This window comes from Salvelinus namaycush, unplaced genomic scaffold, assembly GCF_016432855.1.
Source record: "Salvelinus namaycush isolate Seneca unplaced genomic scaffold, SaNama_1.0 Scaffold66, whole genome shotgun sequence".
Taxonomy (NCBI): domain Eukaryota; kingdom Metazoa; phylum Chordata; class Actinopteri; order Salmoniformes; family Salmonidae; genus Salvelinus; species Salvelinus namaycush.
The window spans coordinates 216,215-234,944 of record NW_024061375.1 but is presented as its reverse complement, the minus strand read 5'-3'; the positions used below and the strand labels follow the sequence as shown (position 1 = coordinate 234,944).

General features: G+C 44.6%; 1 protein-coding gene and 1 long non-coding RNA gene across 3 annotated transcripts; one reads left to right on the top strand and one right to left on the bottom strand.

Moving 5' to 3' along the window:
• The first annotated feature begins 6 nt into the window (after positions 1–6).
• LOC120042364 lies at positions 7–4,517 on the top strand. The gene is made up of 2 exons (XR_005476090.1): positions 7–285; positions 553–4,517. It is a non-coding gene; the product is annotated as an uncharacterized LOC120042364 (long non-coding RNA).
• On the bottom strand, positions 4,147–16,895 carry LOC120042362. 2 transcript variants are annotated; one of them, XM_038987186.1, is made up of 5 exons: positions 16,581–16,895; positions 14,353–14,729; positions 8,789–8,853; positions 8,213–8,370; positions 4,147–7,957 (listed from the first exon to the last, which is right to left on the bottom strand). In XM_038987186.1, exons 1-5 carry the CDS (start codon positions 16,699–16,701, stop codon positions 5,040–5,042), a joined length of 3,639 nt encoding a protein of 1,212 aa, XP_038843114.1. In that variant the 5' UTR covers positions 16,702–16,895; the 3' UTR covers positions 4,147–5,039. The 2 variants fall into 2 exon arrangements, with proteins under 2 accessions (XP_038843114.1, XP_038843113.1); XM_038987185.1 differs by lacking the exon at positions 16,581–16,895 and adding an exon at positions 15,893–16,571.
• Between the last annotated feature and the right edge of the window lie 1,835 nt (positions 16,896–18,730).

Below are 18,730 nucleotides of genomic sequence, written 5' to 3'. Positions count from 1 at the left end.
GGGGGGCTCCGCCTGCCCGCGCACCTTCTTCCGTTCCGACGGATGCAAGCACACGGGAGAGCAGCCATTTCCGTGCCCGTACTGTGAGAAGACGTTTGCGACCGCCGGTATGATGAAGGCGCACGCCCTGTGCCACCTGAGTGAGCAACCTCGCCCGTGTCCCCAGTGTGACAAGAGCTTCAGAACAGTGTATGATCCGAGTCATCAGCTGGTGACACAAGGCCCTTCCTGTGTGTGAAGTGTCTCAAGGCCTTCAGGACAGCAAGGATTCTGCATAACCACAAGGTCAGTCAAGTTAGGTTGAGAGGCCTGGTCCATGGTTTTGCTGTCAGTATACATATAGGTAGGAAACACTGTTCATAATGGTTTGAGGAAGTGTAGGAGAGATGCGGACTCCTGTAATTACTCTAAACAATACTACACACAAAGGTATACTATAGGTATGCTTTGAGAATGGTTGTTTTTGAAATATATTGCCGTATAAAAGAACTGGCGATGAGAATAGCTAAATGGGCGCCGTGAGAAACTCAAAAACATTGTTCCCTGTATTAGGTCCACCACATGGAGGACCGTGACCACACCTTTGAGGACTGCAACAAGACACCCCATCACCTGAAGCTCCACTCAGAGGACACGCCCTACGTCTATCCCGACCGCGGCAAGGGATTCCTCCAACCCGACCGCCTCACCCTCCATCGCCGTACCCACGTTACAGAGCCCAAGTCCAGGAAGACGCGCCACAAGTGTTCCATGTCTCCTTGGTGAACGCCCGCAGGCACACCTCACTGTTCACCTTAATGTTGAGCACGGCGTCGAACCGTCCACCCCCCCCCGGGGTCAAGGTCAAAGTTTAACTGTCATCTGGATTGGAGGCAAAGACTAGGACAGGTCAAACCCAAACCGCCTTCGTTCAGGTGACCTGTGTCGGGTTAGTTTTACAGGTCTGAACCAACTGGATAACCACAGCTGTGACACGGAGACACAGACAGTTCCAGCAGAACAGGAGGATCACAATGAAGAAGTCAGAGCAGAGTTTGGTGTTGAAAGAAGAAAACGTGTTCCCGTCTTATAAACTACTTGTCAGTGTCAGGGAGTGCTGTAGCAGGGAATACAGGTCTAGGACCAGTTGTTAGACTGCAGCTTGTCAGGGCCAGGGAGTGCTGTAGCAGCAAGAACAGGTCTAGGAACTGTTGTTAGAATGCAGTGTGTGTACAGGTCAGCAGGAAGAACAAGTTCCAGGTCTGTTTTTATGATTGTAGCCAACCAGGGAGTGGGACAGCCTCTGACCTTGTTCCAAGCACCTGTAGTGAGGTTCACAACTCCTGGTAGAGTCACAGCACCATCTACAGGCCAAACAGTGAAACAACATCCTCTGTGACTAGTTTACATGGCTGTGGTATCATCCACAGCAACACCCATAGCACCAGTATAGTATCCAAACCCATAGTAACACTAGTAAATCCCTGACAAGTCTCACCTGTAGCAGCTAAACACATAGTAGCAGCACCAGTCACCTCCATGGCCAGACCAGCAATGACATCACAACTATGGCAACACCAGTAACTCCCAGGTGAAGACCAAACAGAAGCAAATGTTTTTTTGTTAAATTATATATAAAACAGGGACAGGGACGGACCCTTTTAGTTGCAAAATGTTTTTCTACAGCATTTAACGAATGAATTCACCCATAGCTACTACTCCTCCATGCTAACAGTGGGCTGAAGTAGGCCCTGATATGAGTGTCAATGAATTCACCCATAGCTACTACTCCTCCATGCTAACAGTGGGCTGAAGTAAGCCCTGATATGAGTGTCAATGAATTCACCCATAGCTACTACTCCTCCATGCTAACAGTGGGCTGAAGTAGGCCCTGATATGAGTGTCAATGAATTCACCCATAGCTACTACTCCTCCATGCTAACAGTGGGCTGAAGTAAGCCCTGATATGAGTGTCAATGAATTCACCCATAGCTACTACTCCTCCATGCTAACAGTGGGCTGAAGTAAGCCCTGATATGAGTGTCAATGAATTCACCCATAGCTACTACTCCTCCATGCTAACAGTGGGCTGAAGTAGGCCCTGATATGAGTGTCAATGAATTCACCCATAGCTACTTCTCCTCCATGCTAACAGTGGGCTGAAGTAGGCCCTGATATGAGTGTCAATGAAAAGACCCATAGCTACTACTCCTCCATGCTAACAGTGGGCTGAAGTAAGCCCTGATATGAGTGTCAATGAATTCACCCATAGCTACTACTCCTCCATGCTAACAGTGGGCTGAAGTAGGCCCTGATATGAGTGTCAATGAATTCACCCATAGCTACTTCTCCTCCATGCTAACAGTGGGCTGAAGTAGGCCCTGATATGAGTGTCAATGAATTCACCCATAGCTACTACTCCTCCATGCTAACAGTGGGCTGAAGTAGGCCCTGATATGAGTGTCAATGAATTCACCCATAGCTACTACTCCTCCATGCTAACAGTGGGCTGAAGTAAACCCTGATATGAGTGTCAATGAATTCACCCATAGCTACTACTCCTCCATGCTAACAGTGGGCTGAAGTAAGCCCTGATATGAGTGTCAATGAATTCACCCATAGCTACTACTCCTCCATGCTAACAGTGGGCTGAAGTAGGCCCTGATATGAGTGTCAATGAATTCACCCATAGCTACTTCTCCTCCATGCTAACAGTGGGCTGAAGTAAGCCCTGATATGAGTGTCAATGAATTCACCCATAGCTACTACTCCTCCATGCTAACAGTGGGCTGAAGTAGGCCCTGATATGAGTGTCAATGAATTCACCCATAGCTACTTCTCCTCCATGCTAACAGTGGGCTGAAGTAGGCCCTGATATGAGTGTCAATGAATTCACCCATAGCTACTACTCCTCCATGCTAACAGTGGGCTGAAGTAGGCCCTGATATGAGTGTCAATGAATTCACCCATAGCTACTTCTCCTCCATGCTAACAGTGGGCTGAAGTAGGCCCTGATATGAGTGTCAATGAATTCACCCATAGCTACTACTCCTCCATGCTAACAGTGGGCTGAAGTAGGCCCTGATATGAGTGTCAATGAATTCACCCATAGCTACTACTCCTCCATGCTAACAGTGGGCTGAAGTAAGCCCTGATATGAGTGTCAATGAATTCACCCATAGCTACTACTCCTCCATGCTAACAGTGGGCTGAAGTAGGCCCTGATATGAGTGTCAATGAATTCACCCATAGCTACTACTCCTCCATGCTAACAGTGGGCTGAAGTAGGCCCTGGTATGAGTGTCAATGAATTCACCCATAGCTACTACTCCTCCATGCTAACAGTGGGCTGAAGTAAGCCCTGATATGAGTGTCAATGAAAAGACCCATAGCTACTACTCCTCCATGCTAACAGTGGGCTGAAGTAGGCCCTGGTATGAGTGTCAATGAATTCACCCATAGCTACTACTCCTCCATGCTAACAGTGGGCTGAAGTAGGCCCTGATATGAGTGTCAATGAATTCACCCATAGCTACTACTCCTCCATGCTAACAGTGGGCTGAAGTAGGCCCTGGTATGAGTGTCAATGAATTCACCCATAGCTACTACTCCTCCATGCTAACAGTGGGCTGAAGTAAGCCCTGATATGAGTGTCAATGAAAAGACCCATAGCTACTACTCCTCCATGCTAACAGTGGGCTGAAGTAGGCCCTGGTATGAGTGTCAATGAATTCACCCATAGCTACTACTCCTCCATGCTAACAGTGGGCTGAAGTAAGCCCTGATACGAGTGTCAATGAATTCACCCATAGCTACTACTCCTCCATGCTAACAGTGGGCTGAAGTAAGCCCTGATACGAGTGTCAATGAATTCACCCATAGCTACTACTCCTCCATGCTAACAATGGGCTGAAGTAAGCCCTGATATGAGTGTCAATGAATTCACCCATAGCTACTACTCCTCCATGCTAACAGTGGGCTGAAGTAAGCCCTGATACGAGTGTCAATGAATTCACCCATAGCTACTACTCCTCCATGCTAACAATGGGCTGAAGTAAGCCCTGATATGAGTGTCAATGAATTCACCCATAGCTACTACTCCTCCATGCTAACAGTGGGCTGAAGTAGGCCCTGATATGAGTGTCAATGAAAAGACCCATTGAAACATCTCTCTAAAACAAAGTTTACTTACAAATACCCAAAAGCCATTGACAGTAAGAATGTACAGGGATAAATGCTATTTGTATGACCATACAAACTGATCAGATATACTTCAAGTTTCTTTCATAAAGAACAGTCATTCTAACATGCAAACACAAAGCCTTGTACAGGATGAAGAACTGATTATGTGAACACGTTTAGGATTACAAATGTGTTGGTTCACTATTCTAACATTTAAGCCTTGGAACATTTGATTACACAGTTAAGACTATACAAGTTACATGTTCAATTTCTTGTTAGGTCTACAGCTTTGCCATAATCCACTGTGTCTGATTTCCTCCACAGAACCAATAAATCTTCATTTGTTTCAGCTGCAATATATTTTATATAGTGTTTTTCTCAGAGAAGTAAATTAATCCTACAGACACTATGAAAATTCAACCTTGTTGGTTAACCAATTATGTATATATAAAATTCTGAAATGTAAAAAATATAAATCTAGAGTTTTCCTAGAACTGAAATGAATAGGTTCAGAAGTAAGAGTCCCATCAGACTTCGGACAGTAAACTAGCTTAAACAACAGTATATGCATACAGTAAAACAGTTTTTAAAACTTAAACAATACATGTGTACAGCAGTTATGCTAACAGTTCAAAGAATGATAAGGCACTAACCAAAAAGGGACTTCTCTCTGAATTTAGTTTCTATCTAGATACTGAAAACACACAACAGTAACATGTTTAACAGTCCAACATTTTAACCAAGAAAGGAAAGTCTTTCATGTTTCAGAGATTGAGTGATAGTCTTCACAAAGTCCATCTCATCAACGTGGAGAGAGAGAGAAGCCCCATAGTTAAATCTATGTATTGAGTGACAGTCAGCAAGTTGTGTTCATCCTTTCAGACCGTTGTGTAACCCTGTGTGGTCGCGGTCAGACCGTTATGGTGCAGAAACAGCATCTGGTCAAGGCCCTCTGGAGGAATATTGGTTCTCTTCCTCTGTATCACCCCTCCACCATCCTGCAGGAACATCTGGACGGCAGTGCCTGCTACAGCCGGGGCAGCCAGGTAGGCACGTGCCACTTTGGCCAGCAGGGGGAGCTGTCCTGATCTAGCTTTCCACCACTGTAAAGGCTCCACGCCCAGGGTGGCCCCCTTCTCTGCTCTGAAGACAGACAGCTCAATGTCCACTGTCTCTTCCACTGAGGGCTGCTTGTTCTGGGACTGGGAGCCGAATAGGTCCCCTAGAAGGAACTCCATGCCGGTCTGCTGGGAGGTGGGCTCCAGTTTCGGCTCCATGTTATCACTCTCACTGTCGTCGTTCATAGAGCTACCGGTGGCTTCCTCGTCTGAATCACTCTCTGTTCTCTCTTTGAAACTGACCGGGGTGATCTCCTTCAGCCTTTTGCTTCTTCTCAGGACGTCTCCCTCCATCTCTCCTGATGAGGTGGTCGAGGAGGATCCCCTCTTCTTCCTCTTCCTGCCCCCTGGAGACGCTGCCTCGGCCCTCCTCCGGTCCTCCTCTACGATCCGGACCACTTCTTTCTTCAGCCAGGCGAAGGTGGTCGCCTGCTCTCTGACGTCCATGAAGCCCAGGCCGTGAAACTGGGGGTCCAGGACGCACGCTACACACAACAGCTGGTTGATCTGGGGGTCGTTGTACCGGCGGGAAAGGCCCCACCTTATTTTCTTTTTGAGTTCCTTCAAGATGGTGGAGTCGTTGCGATGGCGGGGGTGGGGGGCGAAATGTCGGCCGAGCAGGCCGGTGAGGATGGGCTTGACCAGCGAGAGCCTGGGGAACGGTTCCTTGGCCAGGGTACGGCAGGCCACGTCTAGGGGTTTCAGCATGGAGGAGAGATCCTCCAACACCTTCCAGTCAGATCGTTTGGGAGGGACGGGTACCGATGAGCTGGAGCTGTCGGTGGGGTCAGAGTTAGCAGCGGAAGTGGAGTTTGTGCCATGTTTGTCAGCGGTTTTCAAAGCGGCAGTCGCCCCTGAATCCAAGTCAGTGGGACTTCCTGTGTCTTGTCCAGTTTGGACCTCACTGTCTATTTGTTTTAGTGTCTCAGAGATCATGTTTTGATAGCGGAGAAGCGTCTTAACCACACTGTAAAGCCCATTCCAGCCTGGTTTCCCATAGGCCCAAGCCTTAAGCTCAGCCGTCTCCTGCTTCTGTAGGTCTAAGATCAGTTTCCTGGCTGGGTGAAGAGTTACCATGTCTTTATCATGGAGGGAGAAGAGGCTGTAGAGAAGATGTTGGAATACACTGAGGCTCTTTGAGATGATGGAATGACCCATGACTTCCTCTATGCAGCTCTGAACAGCTGTGAAGAAACAGGGTATGGGTGGAGAGTGGGACTCCTCGCTGGTGGAGTTGGCTCGTTCGATCGCTCGTTCCAGACCTGAGAGATCATCAGAGGATATGGAGTCCTCCATCTCCAGGAATGTGGTGGAGTTTGGGTGGTGGTGACGGGCACCTTCACCAACCCCTTCTCCACTTCTCTCTCTCTTCTTCGCACCTACCTTCATCTTTTCCATCTCTTCGCCCCCAAGCAGGATGAAACTGGGCTGAGCGATGTCCCACTCCTGAGCCATGGACCTCACTGTAGCCTCGACCATGCTCAGATCCATATCCCCAGTTCCTGTCTCACCCAGACGCTGCGTGGCCAAAGCCAGGTTATGGGAAGTGAAGTCAGCGTTGATGAAATGGGCCCACAGGGTGGCGTATCTCTCCTGGTCTCCCTGCCAGTCATGACACCACACGTCAGCACTAACAGCTACGTGGTGAGATACTTGGTTCTGGGTCTGTGAGTGGAAACGGGCAGCTTGTCTTGTTGAGGAGCTGGGTTTGAATTGAACTGGAATATTAGGCTTGGAAGTGTCTTCCTCATTAAACCCAGTGCGGTTGGTCAGCAGCTTGGCCCAGTTCTTTCTCCCCTTGGTGTGGACGTCCCTCAGCACCTCCTCCAGTAGAGAAGCTGAAGGAATCTCCTTGCAGGATGGCAGCAGGGTCTGGATCAGCTGCTTGAAGCCCTCCCCCTCCACTGTATCTGGGGGCAACAAGTCTTTGATGAGGAAGTTAGTGATGGCTGTGGTGGTTTGATTGGTCAGGAAGTTAGAGAGCGTTCTCTGTCCCGGTGTAGCGGTCGAACCCGCTGTTACAGTATCGGTCACTGCTGAACTGCCGTTCCCACTCCAAGTCCAGTCCTCATTACTGTAGTTGTTGTTGTTGGTTCTGGGGGTTGAGGGGCTGCTAGAACGAGGTGCTCTGCCGCCCGTAGTGTGGTAAGGCCTGAAGCGCGAGGACGAAACCCAGGGCTTGTTGCCATCCTTGATGACGTCCCGGCGCTTCATATGGTGCATCTGGACCAGGTGGTTCTCCAGGTGGGTGACAGTAGCACTGTAGTCCACGTGTTGACCACACAGCTTGCACATGACTTTGTCCTTGTCCAGCGGCTGGCCGTTGGGGTCCGGCTCAAACCCAAAGAACTCCCATACGGGGCTGTTGGGCTGAGAAGGGCTCAACAGTATCTCAGCACCCTTCACAAAGTCGTACTTCACGGTTGTTGCCAGTCCCGTCTGATTGGTGTTTTGAGGTGGGTTGAGGACAGGGGTGGGGTCAGTGGTATCAGTCTGTAACCCGCTACTGATATCACTGATGACTGGCAGGGGGCTCCCTGATTGGCTGTTGTCTGACCAGCTGTAAGAGCCATTGGTGTCTGGGAGACTGCTAGTTCCGCCCACTGGCACGACCTGGATGTCACGGAAGATCCTCAGTAGGATTTCCTTGTCCCCGAATTCACACTTGATGTTCTCACCTGTGACAGTGGCAGTAAGAGAGAGAATATTGTGTTTATTAACAGTGTTCGTGTGAGTCAAAATATAGGTAATGCTTTATTTTGCAGCTCCCTGATCAGCTCCCTTTTACTACAAGATAACAGCGTAATTCCATAATTATTACCCAAAAACGTACTTTTCCGTCACATGGGATGAATACTAGGAAGCTCCAATTGTTATCAAGTAAAACACCTAATAACGTTAATTCCGTTGCAACTCCCAATCACCAAACGTACCGATCCCTAGACCCAGCATGGCAGCGTACTCCTGGCCAATCCAGACCTTGAGTTCTGTCCCCTCAGGGATGGGCTGGGAGACCCTGTAGAAGATCTGACCGCGGTACTGGAACACCGTCAGGTTGTGTTCTTCCTCACAGGCAGCACACGCTACATACCTGAACAGGGATGAGAGACATGACAATGCAGTGAAATTAACATTGCATAGCCAATGGAGCACTTTCCCCAGACACAGATTAAGTCTAATCCTGAACTAAAAATTATTCTCAATGGAGAATCTCCATTGATCTTGCTTTTTAGTCCAGGACTAGGCTTAGTCTCTGTCCTGGAAACAAGCCCTAAATGTATATCTTGACTAAAGATGATATTCACATAGATATGAGATAAATATGAAATAGGGATGTCTGTTCGGACATTAGAAACATAAATTACTAAATAAATGACATTGTTATATTCATTGGGTTAACTAATTAGATCACTAAAGGAATACATGTTGGAATTGAAAAAGGTTAAACAGATCGCTAACAACCTGAAAGACTAAATGCAGACATCATTGTTTCAAACATAACTTCTCACCTCATCCAGTTTGATTTGTTTTCATCCGAGGCATCTACGAAGTAGTAGGAATCATTTTCTTTGATCTGGGAACAAGAGAGAATCAACTATTAGCTGATTTGTAGGCCAAACTGACCACATTTGCATGTAGTTTACAGTGTATAGGTCAGCCTTTATCAAGACTATACTGAACAAAAATATAAATGCAACATGTGTTGGTCCCATGTTTCATGAGCTGAAATAAAAGATCTCAGAAATGTTCCATACTCAAAAAAAGCTTATTTCTAAAAAAAAATGTGTGCAGAAATGTGTTTTACATCCCTGTTAGCAAGCATTTCTCCTTTTCCAATATAATCCATCCAGCTGACAGGTCTGGCATATCAAGAAGCTAATTAAACAACATGATCACTACACAGGTGCAGTTTGTGCTGGGGACAATAAAATGCCACTACAATTTGCAGTTGTCACAATACAATGCCACAGATGTCAAGGTGACGGAACGTGCAATTGGCATGTTGACTGCTGGAATGTCCAGCAGAGCTGTTGCCGGATAATTGAATGTTAATTTCTCTACCATAAGCCGCCGCCAACGTCATTTGGTTGCTGGATCGAATCCCCAAGCTGACAAGGTAAAAAAAAAAATCGGTCGTTCAAAAAAATAAAAAAATAAATCGGGGATCCAATCTTGCAACCTTACAGTTAACTAGTCCAATGCTCTAACACCTGATTACATTGCACTCCACGAGGAGCCTGCCTGTTAGCGAATGCAGTAAACTAAGGTAAGTTGCTAGCTAGCATTAAACTTATCTTATAAAAAACAATCAATCAATGACTGTCATTGCTCCAATGTGTACTTAACCATAAACATCAATGCCTTTCTTAAAATCAATACACAAGTATATATTTTTAAACCTCCATATTTAGCTAATAGAAATCCAGGTTAGCAGGCAATATTAACCAGGTGAAATTGTGTAATTTCTCTTGCGTTCATTGCATGCAGAGTCAGGGTATATGCAACAGTTTGGGCCGCCTGGCTCTTTGCAAACTAATTTGCCAGAATTTTACGTAATTATGACAACATTGAAGGTTGTGCAATGTAACAGGAATATTTAGACTCATGGATGCCACCCGTTAGATAAAATACGGAACGGAAAAAACGTTTTGTTTGAGGGGATAGTTTCCGGATTAGTCAAAGGTATATGGTTTAGAGAGAAATAGTCGACGCGTTATAATTCCTGTAATAACTTGCGGCTGAATTTGAAAGGGGTTCCTTCGTTATTTTACGTTCATGTCTTCCATAGAGAATGTCTTGATCTACTTCAAATAAGGTCTGTGTTTCGTGCAGGCTTAAACCGCCTCGACGTTTTGATACGTGTAAATCTCACTAGGATAAGGTAACGGTTGTCAACATATTTTCATAAATCCACTCTACATTTTTTAAATCTTTGCTTATATTTAGCCAATATTGATCAGAGTTACCTTGTCCTATGGATATCTACACAGTTATAAAATTGGCAAGGTGGTGTAAGCCTACATGAAACACAAACCTTATTTTAAGTGAATCTAAAAATATCCTATGCAATAAATGAAGGAACCGCTTTTCAGATTTTGCTAGGTGTCATGGGAATTATGACTCGCACTTTGGTTGTCAATTCTTACCATGCCCATTATTAAAATAGGATTTCCTGCATATAGAAATTAAGGTATTTGTTTTCAACATTCATCACAGGTACCTTAAACTCTATTTTTATTCAAACAGTTGAGAGTAATTCAATTCAATTCGACATGGCAAGTTCATTATTACTTACATTGTTAAAGTATACATATCGAAAAATTCAAATAAAATATATATGTATATATATACACAAAATATATAAATATTTATATATAAATAAATGGTGGGACTAACAGCAATAATAATAGTAGTAGTGGACATGGGATCACCATTAACAACAACTACAACAACAATATTAATCAGAACAACAATATATTAAATCAATGGTAGTAGACCAGTGTCAATATGACTGAGAAGACACATGACCTGGTATGAAAGACAAAACAAAACTAAGCTAAATGGGAAATATTATCAACATTACTTTGCATTTTTCACTGGCTGTCCTTCAGGTTGTGGCAGGACACATATTTGGCTGCCAAAACTGCACATTTTGGCTTTTCACCCAATAAATATTTGATTTTTTCTTCATCTTTTATAGTTTCAAATTCTTTGTATTGAATTATAATTTTGGGAAAGAAATATGCTCTTAGGTCTGAGTATTTGTCACAGTGTAGTAGGAAATGCACTTCTGTCTCTACCTCTCCCCTGGAGCAGAGTAAACACAGCCTGTTCTCTCTGGGCAGCCAGGTTTGTCTGTGACGACCGGTTTCTATAGCCAGACTGTGCTCACTGAGTCTGTACCTAGTCAAAGTTTTCCTCAGTTTTCTATCAGTCACAGTGGTCAGATAGTCTGCAAACCATGTACTGTCTGTTTAGAGCCAAATAGCATTGAAGTTTACTTTGATTTTTTGTGGTGTCTTTCCAATAGCTGATATATTTTTCTTTTTGTTTTGTGATGATTTGGTTGGGCCAGATTTTCTTTGTCTCCTAAGCAGACTCTTCAGTATCATTGTCACTTCAGAGCTGTGTGCGTGTGTGTGTATTTATGTATTATATTAAGTTAAAATAAAAGTGTTCAGAGTATTGTTCCAATTGTCATTATTACAAAAATGTGTGTGTATGATATATATATATATTTAAAAACATTTTTATTTATTTAAATAAATCAGCCGATTAATCGGTATTTGTCCTCCAATAATCGGTATCGGCATTGAAAAATCATAATCGGTCGACCTCTAATGGCAAGACCTGAAAATAGTTGTCTAGCAATGATCAACAAACAATTTCACAGAGCTTGAAGAATTTTGAAAATAATAATGGGCAAATGTTGCACAATTCATGTGTGGAAAGCTTTTAGAGATTTATCAAGAAAGACTCATAGCTGTAATCGCTGCCAAATTTGCTTCTACTCAGGGGTGTGAATATTTCTGTATTTCATTTTCAATACATTGCTAAAATGTCTAAAAACATGTTTTCACTTCGTCATTATGGGGTATTATTTGATTTCAGGCTATAACAACAAAATGAGGAATAAGTCTAGGGGTATGAATACTTTCTGAAGGCCCTGAACATATTCTGTTACACAGCTTCCATGTTGTAATGAAACCGGCAGGGAGTATGGTTCGAACCGTCAACCTTCTGGCCAGAGGCCCGGCGCACCATCGACTGTGTCATCGACTGTGTCACAATGGCATGCTGAAGTGGCAGAGTCGATATCCGCGCTTATAAACCAGGGTCGCGACAATATTCAGTTACACCGCTTACTTATTCTACACAGTGATTTAGTCAGGATGGTGGATCAGGCTAATATCTATCTGTTCATACTCACAGCCCAGGCTAATATCTATCGGTTCATACTCACAGCCCAGGCTAATATCTATCGGTTCATACTCACAGCCCAGGCTAATATCTATCGGTTCATACTCACAGCCCAGGCTAATATCTATCCATTCATACTCAGTCAGGCTAATATCTATCCGTTCATACTCACAGCCCAGGCTAATATCTATCCGTTCATACTCACAGCCCAGGCTAATATCTATCCATTCATACTCACAGCCCAGGCTAATATCTATCCGTTCATACTCACAGCCCAGGCTAATATCTATCCATTCATACTCACAGCCCAGGCTAATATCTATCGGTTCATACTCACAGCCCAGGCTAATATCTATCGGTTCATACTCACAGCCCAGGCTAATATCTATCGATTCATACTCACAGCCCAGGCTAAAATCTATCCGTTCATACTCACAGCCCAGGCTAATATCTATCGGTTCATACTCACAGCCCAGGCTAATATCTATCGGTTCATACTCACAGCCCAGGCTAATATCTATCCATTCATACTCACAGCCCAGGCTAATATCTATCCGTTCATACTCACAGCCCAGGCTAATATCTATCCGTTCATACTCACAGCCCAGGCTAATATCTATCGGTTCATACTCACAGCCCAGGCTAATATCTATCGGTTCATACTCACAGCCCAGGCTAATATCTATCGGTTCATACTCACAGCCCAGGCTAATATCTATCGGTTCATACTCACAGCCCAGGCTAATATCTATCGGTTCATACTCACAGCCCAGGCTAATATCTATCGGTTCATACTCACAGCCCAGGCTAATATCTATCGGTTCATACTCACAGCCCAGGCTAATATCTATCGGTTCATACTCACAGCCCAGGCTAATATCTATCCGTTCATACTCACAGCCCAGGCTAATATCTATCCATTCATACTCACAGCCCAGGCTAATATCTATCGGTTCATACTCACAGCCCAGGCTAATATCTATCCATTCATATTCACAGCCCAGGCTAATATCTATCCATTCATACTCACAGCCCAGGCTAATATCTATCGGTTCATACTCACAACCCAGGCTAATATCTATCGATTCATACTCACAGCCCAGGCTAATATCTATCGATTCATACTCACAGCCCAGGCTAAAATCTATCCATTCATACTCACAGCCCAGGCTAATATCTATCCGTTCATACTCACAGCCCAGGCTAATATCTATCGGTTCATACTCACAGCCCAGGCTAATATCTATCGGTTCATACTCACAGCCCAGGCTAATATCTATCCATTCATACTCACAGCCCAGGCTAATATCTATCGGTTCATACTCACAGCCCAGGCTAATATCTATCGGTTCATACTCACAGCCCAGGCTAATATCTATCGGTTCATACTCACAGCCCAGGCTAATATCTATCCATTCATACTCACAGCCCAGGCTAATATCTATCGGTTCATACTCACAGCCCAGGCTAATATCTATCGGTTCATACTCACAGCCCAGGCTAATATCTATCGGTTCATACTCACAGCCCAGGCTAATATCTATCGGTTCATACTCACAGCCCAGGCTAATATCTATCGGTTCATACTCACAGCCCAGGCTAATATCTATCGGTTCATACTCACAGCCCAGGCTAATATCTATCGGTTCATACTCACAGCCCAGGCTAATATCTATCCATTCATACTCACAGCCCAGGCTAATATCTATCCGTTCATACTCACAGCCCAGGCTAATATCTATCTGTTCATACTCACAGCCCAGGCTAATATCTATCCGTTCATACTCACAGCCCAGGCTAATATCTATCCATTCATACTCACAGCCCAGGCTAATATCTATCGGTTCATACTCACAGCCCAGGCTAATATCTATCGGTTCATACTCACAGCCCAGGCTAATATCTATCTATTCATACTCACAGCCCAGGCTAATATCTATCTATTCATACTCACAGCCCAGGCTAATATCTATCCATTCATACTCACAGCCCAGGCTAATATCTATCCATTCATACTCACAGCCCAGGCTAATATCTATCGGTTCATACTCACAGCCCAGGCTAATATCTATCCGTTCATACTCACAGCCCAGGCTAATATCTATCCATTCATACTCACAGCCCAGGCTAATATCTATCGGTTCATACTCACAGCCCAGGCGTATTTGAGGCAACTCAGAGGGCCGCGGGTCAACTCTCCTACGAAGGGTCCAAACGTCCACCCCTGATGCAGTGACAGGGTCTTGGCAAACACCCCCGCCTCTTCCTCCTCCGCTGACCCCCCAGGCACAGGCCCACTACCCCACCTCCGCAGGCTGAGGCACGGGGGGATGGAGCCCACCGCACGGGGGTCACCGCCCTCCAACCATGGCTCACCGCAGACCACCGTGTCTGGGATGAAGTGATGCGGTCTGTCATTACCGTGGCCACCACCGAAGTTACCATGGCCACTGCTGAAGTTACCATGGCCACTGCCGAAGTTGCCTTGGGAGCCGTTGTCGTTGTTGTAGTGGTGACTCTGCTCTGAACCTGGGTAGAGGTGGAGAGGGAATTAGTAGAAGCTGTCTGGACTGTGGATGGAGGAAAATGCACACCGGAATTAGCCTGGCAGCAGGACACCTTTTTTGACGAAATATTTTTGTTTTTAAACAATATCGCAATATTTTTTTGCGCTAGTCAGTTGTACCTACACCAAAACTCCAGTATTATTTATTCATAGCTTGTTCTCCATGTTTAGAAAAAATGAGCAAAAACAACATCAGCGTTTATTTATTTCAGGACTTTCCATGACTGATCAAAACTCATGTTCATGGCGCTCTCTTGCCCCTCTGCAGCAGACAGTGAGCAATATGTTTGGACATTGAATCGCAATACATATCGTATTGGCACCTATGTATAGTGATAATATCGTATGGTGAGGTCCTTGTCAATTCCCAACACACACACGGTGCAAATAACTTGCTTATTACACACCTGATGATTGACGCATGGAGGCTCCAACACCGCCATCACCATACATGAGTTGATAAAACACATCAGGGTGGTGAACCCTTAAATGTGATCTCAGGTTGGTCGGGCTCCCAGTTTTGCACGGAACTATCCTTCGGCACAACCGACAAATAGCCTCCTCCTTATTTTCAGGCTCCCCTTTATCATTTGGTTTAACACCAAAATGAACCCAGACTGTGGATGTAGCTCGTTTCTTTGAGACTAGATCCATCATTCAATGGCTCAAATGTGCTAGTTAGCACAGTGAAATAGGTTTACCTGGATACCTCGATATAGCCTAAAGATTAGGCCTCCCGATGATGAAATTCTAAACGGTTATCGATTTACACACAATAGTTACCAATTTAGAATGTTTACAGAATACACCGCGTCTATATATTTTACATAATTGACAACAAAATCATCAACATATCCGACGAACAACAAGTTAATGTGTACGATATCAGTGACCCTTAATGGCGATATCCGATACTTCTTTCTCATCGAGGACAGAGTTTGACTGACATCGCTGGTTGACCAATCATATTCAGGCGTTTGGTGCGTTAGCAAATCATCTTCAAGTATTGAGTTGTATATAATGCACATCATGCATGACAGCGAGTGAAAGAGAGAAAAAAAAATACAATAATATGTCTAAAAAAAGCATAGGCTACAATTCTAAAAACGTTTGAATGTAGACTCACCTGATGGCTCAAAATAGTACCCATGCCCAGACGTTGCCGATATAAACTCAGAAAATATATCTGGGTGTCGTAGTCGCAGGTGATGTCTTAGATTACTCGTGTTTCCTCCTTTGACAAAAACAATCCTCCGGCATAACCGACAAACCGCCTCATCAATATTCTGAGGCTCTCCCTTCTCGTTTGGCTTAAAACCAAAATGCACCCAAATTGCGGATTTGACTTTGGGTTTAGAGACAAGATCCATTCTCACGACAGACCATTATAATCTACGCGTAGCAGTAGCCTACACTCGGTTGAGGGCTGGTCTTTCAATCTGGGTGCGCTCGTTCTACTGACCGCCCAGTAACCTACCCCGGCGTGTCATGCGTGCACTCGATATACCGGGCTCAATTTTGCAACAGTCACCAAATGTGCAGTTCTTTAAAAAAGTGAGAAAAATATTTATAAAAGTATTTAATATCGAGTACTATGGATGGGCTGCATGGAAATGTAGGAAAACAACTACAGAGATTGTCGTGGTATACCACTGGCCTATGCGATATGCACAGCATGGAAGTGAGTGAAATTGAGAGAGAAATCGACACTGGGTAATTTAGTCATGGGGGGAAACACATCGAAGCCTACAATTCTAATACGTTAGGAATTCAAACTTTGAATGTAGATTTCAATGCCAGAGCAAATTACTTACAACTGAGCAGACTCACATGATGGATCAGAGTAGTAATATCCATTGCCGATATAAACTCAGAAAAACAGTAGGATGTTTTAGATTTCTCGTGTTTCCACTTTTGACACAAACAATCCGACATAACCTGTAAACGGCCTCATGAGGCTCTCCTTTGCCGTTTGGCTTAAAACCAAAATGGGGCTTTGACTTCAGGTTTAGGGACAAGACCCATTTTCACGTCTGACCATAGCCTATAATAATAATAATAACGAAGGCGCCCGCACGCTTCCCAGCCGAAACAGTTCGGAAAAGTTCGTGCATATATTATGACGACATTTTCTGACGTTTTGGACGTCGGCGAGGGTTTCTCGGATGTTTCTCAAAACATTTCCTGGAGGCAAGGCGAAGTTCAGAGCCGAAGTCTACGTACACCCCTTCCTCGGTGATTGGTCAACAGTAGGACTCTATAATAAGCTCTTTGTTGTCGTCCAACGAGAGCCGACTCGTTTTCATACACTTTTTTTCATTGAAAAGTACTGCACTATACATCTTAGTTAGATGTAAAATTGCGCAAAAACATCAAAATGAATGACAGATTTCTTGAGTTATGTTAGATTCATTTCTGACTATTTTGAGAAAGTACAGGTTACGGCGTCTCAAAATGGACAAACATTACTATTGCCGCTTTCTTCTCGGTTTTCTAGCGAAGGTATTTTTTAAATGACTACGAGCGCACTCGTTCGGTTCGATTAGTAGAGTTTGGCTAAACACCAGCAGAACTTCTTCTTCGGTGGGGTTTATCAGCGGTTGGCATCCAACGTTATGGTGCATTACCGCCACCTACTGTACTGGAGTGTGGGCCAGAGACAGGGAGCAACTAAATCCTACCTGCCAGCCCCGTTGCTCTTAAAAAAGATAACACAGTATTTGAGACTATATTTCAATTCAATTCAAGGGGCTTTATTGGCATGGGAAACATGTGTTAACATTGCCAAAGCAAGTATATCTAATGACGTTCTAATCAATGTACTCTTTAAACTAATTTCCTGTATCCCCCTTCTCCCTCATACTAGATCTCATCCTCTCTCTTTCCCTCCAATAATGCCCACACTGTATCAATACATCCACTGTCTCTGTTTCCTGACAATACTCACATGTTCCTGTTGGAAGCTTTCCTATCACATGTAAGGTCTTATTCAACTGACTGTGTCCCACCCTTAAGCTTGTAAATATAGCGTCCTCTCTTCTGTCCCTTCCTGCAGTTCTCCCTTCCCCAACTTTCTTCTGTATTTGAAATAAATGCCTGCCCTTAGTATCTCTATTCCACTGCTCCTGCCATTTCTCCACCATCACTGTCCGTGTCATGCTTTTTGCCTCTGCCCTGCTCATGGAAACTACCACATCAACATCCCCACTACTTAGTGCTTGTTTAGCCAGTACATCAACTGCCTCGTTCCCCTCCACTCCCACATGAGCTGGGACCCATGTAAATATGATCTGTTTACCCATTTGTTTACTCCAGCCATGGGTTTGTAGCACGTATCAAGACGTCTCTTAAACCAATCAGATGGATCAACACCCTCCCTATCTTCCTGTAGTCTCTCCAACACTTCTAGATCAACTACTGGAGGTGGGAGGAGCCATGCTGGATTTACAGGAATAGCTACCGTTGGACTAAACTCCCTTCCATAATTATTATTATTTTATGTTTTAATTTAACCTTTATTTGTACATTCCCATCTATTTTGCCTGGGTATTATCCACCCACCCAAAGCTCGTGTTCTGTCTTCGCTCATGTTCCCAGCATGCCTGTAAAATCCCTTTAGCAGGAAGAGATGTCCCTGTAGGTTGACCCAATAATTCATTGCCAGCTGCTGTCTCATAATCTGCAATGGCATTTCCCCCATCTCCACCTGTAGTGCAGCCACTGGGGACGCCCGAAACGCCCCAGTCCATATTCTGAGTCCTTGTCCCTCTATGACATCTAGCCTTTCCAATGATGTCCGGACTGCCGAACCATACGCTATACTGCCATAGTCTATTACAGATCAGATCAATGCAACATACATGGTCTTCAATGAGGCACGCCCAGCCCCCCACTCCTTCCCGTCAGACAGCGCATCACATTTAGTACCTTCTTACACTTTCCCACAACTCTCAATGTGTTCTGC